We start from the raw sequence: 6,779 nt of genomic DNA on the forward strand, positions 1-6,779 counted from the left end.
TAATATTTAATTCCAACCTACTCTTGTATAAATTTATTGAAATTGTATTGTGTATACAATATAATTCTTTAATTTTTTTTAATACTTAGAGTTTTCAGTTTTTCTCTATTTGATATGTTAAAAATAATTATACTTTGTTTCATAAAATTTTGTCAAAATTAATAGTTAAAATATATAATGAATCTTTTTAAGTTAGTAAGTTAAGAAAATTAATGCCATATGCTTCACATTCTAATGTAATTTTGCTAATAAAAATCTACAAACATTTTTCTTATTTTAATCTAGATATTTCAAACTTGATATTTCATCTCATTTAATGTCATTTTCTTATTTGTTTACCATAGGATTGCCCGGTGAATTCGCTGAACCAGGTGAACCTGGCCGCGCTGGTCTTGATGGTATGCCTGGTATTCCAGGACGTGCAGGACAAAAAGGAGCTCCTGGTGAATATGGTCCGAACGGACCTAAGGGAATCTCTGGTGACATAGGTCACAGCTTTCGTGGTCCTAAAGGAATGGTCGGAGAGCCAGGTAACAATCATTATCGCATTTTCAATTTCTCTTCAAAGTTAATTAAGTAATAACAGGACAAAATTAAAAATATTAACATTAATTAATATTTATTACTTTACGTTTCGATCAGGTCTGCGAGGATTCGTCGGCTTCCCGGGTGCACCAGGTTTAGAAGGATTACAAGGTTTCCCTGGAGCACCAGGACCGAAAGGTTTCCGTGGAGAACCGGGAATATCTGCAGACAGCGCTAAAGGACAACCTGGAGAACCTGGATGGCGTGGATTAGATGGTCGAACTGGACCAAAGGGAATGAGAGGTGACTCTGGTCTACCTGGTATTGATGGTTTGCCAGGACAGAAAGGAGAAAGAGGAGAAACCGGTGAAACTGGCCTTCCTGGACCGCTTGGTCCTGAAGGACCAAAGGTGAGTATGATTGAATCTTATTTTTCACAATTTAGATATTGCAGCCATCGATTTACTTGTTAGTTTTTTCCGCTTTTATTTTTAATAACAAAAATATTATAATAGATTTTTTTAATTTAATTATTTTTTTATTCAAATATAACAATATTTTAAATAATTGAATAAAGTCGAGGAACAAAGATAAAACATATGAGTTATTTTAAATATATGCTTATAAAAGGGATCGAAAGGAGAATCTGGCATAAATCCTTTCCCGCCGTTCCCGAGACGAGGATTGCCCGGTGATATAGGAGTACCCGGATTACCAGGTTGTATATATTTTGTTATATATATTTCATTTTATAGAAAAGTAAGTAGTATATGCATATTTGTATTGAATGGAACATAATATCGCATGTGGTAAATACACAGGTTTCCCTGGACTACAGGGAATGATAGGTGAGCCTGGCAAGGACGGTCTGCCGGGTCGACAAGGTGAGACAGGAATGATTGGAATTCCTGGGCTGCAAGGACCGGATGGTAAAGATGGACCTCCTGGATATCAAGGACCTCCCGGGTTTACAGGACGACAAGGACAACAAGGTATGATAATATATATTTCATATTATCATAATTTAATATAATTATATTATAGTATTAAATATTAACATAATTTAATTTTCAAATTAAAACAATATGTTGGTGTAACAATTTGCATTGTTTTAACTGTGGATTAAATAAGGAAACAATTACTTTTTCGCAGGTTTCCCCGGTGCACCTGGATTACCTGCGCCAAATGGAATTGGTCCAAGAGATAGAGGATTCTATTTTGCTCGTCACTCGCAATCCGAAATGATACCGGTCTGTCCAAGAAATACCGTAAAGATCTGGGAAGGATTTTCGTTATTGCACATCATGGGTAATGGACGAGCTTACGCGCAGGATCTTGGTAAGCAATATATTTTTAATATAAACATTGTTTTTATAGAATATAATAAAATTTTAATCTGACTAACAACTAAGTTATCAAAAAAGTTCTGAATCAACGTTTTTACATACAAATTTATTCAAAAACAACATCTTTTCCTCATAATAAAAACTATCACGTTCAATAATCATCACTCTGCTAACTGTCAAATTTCCTTCCGATATTATTCGAGATATGAAGAACTCATGATAAGCTACCTCAACTTACTCAATAGTTTCGAAGAAATATTTCATTGAGCAAAATAAACCATAATCAAATGATGCAAGATTAAAATCGTATACGGACATAACCGCAGTAGAATCTTAGTTCCATTTAAATTAATGGTATCAAATCCGACAGCTAATAGATTGATGGCGAATGATTTTTTAACATAATGCTTTACCTTGAAGAATAATTGTTTTTGAATAAATTTCTATATAAAAAAGTGATTCAGAACTTTCTTGACAATCTAGTATTAGAAAGAAACTTAATGAAAAAAGAAAAATTGTTTAACAATTATTAAAACTTTTAACATTACAAGAATATACATGATTTAAAACTAATCTTTAATAAAAGTATAATACAAAATGATTGATAAATCATAAAGTATAATACAATTCACAGGCGCTGCTGGTAGTTGCGTCAGGAAGTTTTCCACTATGCCTTTCCTGTTCTGCAATCTAAACAACGTGTGCGATTATGCCAATCGTAATGACTATAGCTACTGGCTCAGTACAACCGAGCCTATGCCGATGATGATGACACCAATACCGGCTCCAGAAGTTGGTAGATATATATCGAGATGTTCAGTGTGCGAAGCACCAACTAGAGTAATAGCTGTTCACAGTCAATCCATGGCAATACCCGAGTGTCCAGGTGGTTGGGAAGAAATCTGGGTTGGATACAGTTTCCTCATGGTAAGATCAATTGTCTTATATTAATTTCAATATATAGATAAGAATTCAATAAATGTAAAAAATGTATAATAGTTAAGTGAATATTGAAGATATTGTCAGTTAGTTTGATATAATTTTATAATTTAAAAATTACAGCACAGAGATGCAGGTGCGGATGGTGGTGGTCAGTCTCTAGTCTCGCCCGGATCCTGCTTAGAAGAATTCCGCGTCAGACCGTTTATTGAATGTCGTGGCCTTGGTAGTTGTAATTATTTCGCTACGGCGACATCGTACTGGTTAGCGACCATTCATGACGACGAAATGTTCCGTAAACCGCTGCAACAGACGCTCAAAGCCGATCATACGTCCCGAGTGAGTCGCTGCGCCGTGTGCCTTCGCCGAAGGGTCACCGAGGTTTTAAAGCCTTTCACGTCCAACAACGAGCGAGCCCCCAATAATTGGGGTGTTGCTCCACCGGCACCACCACCTCGTAATCTACCGCCCGACTACGAGTCTTCCAGGATACCGCCTAATCCATGGGCTACTCATACACGAGGAAGATATTCCTCGAACAGACGTGTACCCCATCACCAACGCAGGAGGGGTCGCGTACGCGGTAGGCACTGGGAATCGGCAGAGTCTTTAAACAACGTGTAGGCGCAGCATAAATCGCACATATATCCAGCGGCATCAGTGACGTGCAAAGGCCATAGCAAGCCTATGTATATAAAGAAGCAAGAAAAACTATTTTATTCTATTAGTTAAGTTATATCGTCTGGGTGTCTTCGTTCGTAGACCTTGCATCGAGTAGAAAATGTGGACGAACGTTCAAGAACATAAAGACTCGAGATTATATAAACAACATGCAGATAGTTCAGGTTTATTTAAGCTGTTTGGAAAAGAAATTATATGAATAAACTCCTTTTCAAGTCACAGAGCATTGAAATTGAAGTATTAGATATGAAACGTAACTTTGATAAATTTCTCGATTTATCAGTACATTTCTACCCCGGAAGTCTCAACATGAAAGAAGAGTTGCTTGTCAAAGTGGCTGCTATTGAATTAAGACCTGGATTACTGCTTATCTAAAATCCTCATCCAGCACCCTTCTGTCGCTCTTGGGAACTCATCGCTATATTCGTTCCCACCCTATGCAGGTCTACGACCATTCTCCCGGCCATCTCTTCCTGCGGGCACGATAAAAAGCGCCGCCGGCTATCGTAAAGCCATATAACTGCCTTATGCCAAATAGAAAAAGAATCTGTCGCGCCCGGCTATCGCGAAACTGCCACTAACGTCGCGTTTGCCGATGCGATTTACGGGAGATTACACTACGATAACTAAATTAACGTTATGTATATTGTATTGCTATCGTAACTATTATCTATGTATTTCGCATTGAATAAAGATCTTTTTGTATAAGCTAATTGACGTTTTTCCGATTATCTTCCTTCCACTTATCTCGAATTATAAATTTCATACAACGTAAGAGAATAAATAATAATAAATTAAAAAACGCTGTAGTTAGTAGTTAATTCAGTAGTTAATTAGCTTACTTTTCTGTTTGAAAAGAACAGCAAAACAATTGAGTTTGATCGTTCTATCTACAGTATTTTATATTTTACAATTTCTCGTCACCATTTACAAGATAAAACGCAAAAGGAAGTTGTTTAGAAGATATATAACATATTGTTTCTTTAAATAAATTTCAATTTAAACAAAATTATAGTCGTGTAACTTTGTCGTGAAAATTTTGTCTGCTTGATGAGTGCAGCAAAAAAGTTTCATTGTTCCATCGGTAGTATTTTATTTGACAATTTATTTCTCGTTATTGTCTACAAAATAAAAACGCAGAAAGAAATTTGCTTGGAAGATATAAAACATATTGTTTTCCTTAAATAAATAAATTTTAATTTAAATAAAATCAATTCCTGTTTTTCGATGAATAAAAAATAAGAGTATATCTTAATTTTAGACTACATCTAAAAATAATATCACGCAAAGCTCTTGAGCGAAGGCAGAAACTGGAAGCGATATAAACGAGGAGAAGAAGGGAGAATGCCAGGAGAGGGATACTTTACGTGTTCGCGGAACGCTTAAAAGAATCAACTGAAATGAAGCAAGAACACTGAAATCATTTGACAGTTTAATAAAAGGCGAACGGGCCTTTTCCAGGACACGCGAAGTTCACATACAAGCTCGTCGTACGAAATAAACGTACACGGTGAGAGATCGATATTATATTTATATTTATAAAATTATTCATCATTAGAAAGCACATATGATCTATCTATATGACGTAATTTGCTACGCACACCCGCGTACGAGCGTGCCTACGAACAACGCACGCCTCCACACGCACACACGCATACACACTGCACGCCTAAACGCCACGACGTTTCCATCTCGCACCCTGGCATAAGCATGCACACGCGCGGACATACACAAACATGTACGTGCGTACTAATATCTCTCTCTCTCTCTCTCTCTCTCTCTCTCTCTCTCTCTCTCTCTCTCTCTCTCTCTCCCCTCTCTCTATCGCTCTCTTTCATTCTCTCTCTCGTACGCGTAATATACGTATCCGCGTTCACAGGCAAGTACATGCCTATGTATGTACGTGTACATATTCAGAGTACCTCACGTTGTGTTTTTCTTTTTTTTTTCTTTTTTTTTTTTATGGAGATTACAACTTTGTAACTGCTTTCAATTGGAAGAAAAAGCAACAGGGGACGAGCAGACCAAGTATTAATGTCATCACAGTATCAACATCATCCTCATTCGTTATCATCAATTGTCTTATCGTCATCGTCGTTATCATCACCGTTGTCGTTATACTTTACTTCCTCGCGACACGGACAAAAAAATTTCGTGTTTCGTATTATAGAAAATAAAAAGAAACAACAATAATACGTATAAATATCTATAAATTTTTTTAGGTAAAACACGCAACAAACAAATCCGAATCCGTTGCTTTTCATTATGTACCTCAAGCGATGTACGGCTCAAACACTAAACGATATAAGTTAATTTCCATTAAATAATTCAAAAAAACTTATAAAACGCGAATCCCTTTTCCCTTCGATAAAAAAACTAATTTCGAAATTTAAAAAAACACAAGACGGACGCATAATAATATAAATATAATAATACACGCCAAATAAACACTAGAATTGCCACGTCCGCGTCCGTCAAAATCACATTTGTAAATCACGGTCAAAACGAAATGGAAAAGAGAGACGATTTTCTTACGCGAATCTTTAATTTTACAATTAAAACAAAATTTCGTCGATGCTAAAGAAAACTCGCTGACGTTCTATACTCTCATACCAAGAACCCATCATTACCATCACAAGCATTCAAAACCTCTAGTAGCGATTTCTTCCAACTTTTAATAAGTGGTGAACTTCCTGGAAAAATAAGACACTTGCGTGAGATTTCTTTCATATGTATGTGTACACGCGTATACACACACACGCGCGCACGCATAGCATCGTGTGCATATACACGTGTAGGTGTAATTAGATTTCCTCTTTTCTCATTTATATAACAACAGATATCATTTAGAAGTAATTTAGTGTGCATCTAAGACCCAAAAGAGAATCATTACCGAGCTATGCAAAATAGAAGATCGATTTCCCTCTTTTTCTTTCTTTCTCCATCTCGCATGTATAGATATATAAATATACGTCAATTTATATATCGATTATACATAAATAATGTCCGCATCTATTATTTATATATAACGCGTACATAAACCCACTATACATATATATACATATACATTTATACAATATATTTATATTTATATTTATATAAAGGTACTCTTACTATTGAATAGAAATATGAATATTCCATGTGTTCAATAATATCAATATTGATATATATAATAATAAAATAATATAATTATTCTTATATTATAATAATATAGCAATTGCAACAAGAATATTGGTAATAGTGATAATAATAATGTCGATGATATAATAATAATAATAATATTAATAA

At 35.3% G+C, this 6,779-nt stretch overlaps 1 protein-coding gene across 1 annotated transcript in view; it reads left to right on the forward strand.

The window, feature by feature from the left end:
* The window catches only part of LOC108754119 (collagen alpha-2(IV) chain), a 55,766-nt gene extending 51,508 nt beyond the window's left edge, over window positions 1-4,258 (forward strand). Inside the window, exons 21-27 of the mRNA XM_018496195.1 lie at window positions 345-530; window positions 643-935; window positions 1,156-1,243; window positions 1,347-1,517; window positions 1,678-1,863; window positions 2,506-2,798; window positions 2,934-4,258. Of these exons, the coding sequence (XP_018351697.1) occupies window positions 345-530; window positions 643-935; window positions 1,156-1,243; window positions 1,347-1,517; window positions 1,678-1,863; window positions 2,506-2,798; window positions 2,934-3,434 (1,718 nt within the window). The 3' untranslated portion in view covers window positions 3,435-4,258. The remainder of the gene's footprint in view (window positions 1-344; window positions 531-642; window positions 936-1,155; window positions 1,244-1,346; window positions 1,518-1,677; window positions 1,864-2,505; window positions 2,799-2,933) is intronic.
* The last annotated feature ends 2,521 nt before the right edge of the window (window positions 4,259-6,779 follow it).

Source organism: Trachymyrmex septentrionalis, unplaced genomic scaffold (genome assembly GCF_001594115.1).
Source record: "Trachymyrmex septentrionalis isolate Tsep2-gDNA-1 unplaced genomic scaffold, Tsep1.0 scaffold76, whole genome shotgun sequence".
Lineage (NCBI taxonomy): Eukaryota > Metazoa > Arthropoda > Insecta > Hymenoptera > Formicidae > Trachymyrmex > Trachymyrmex septentrionalis.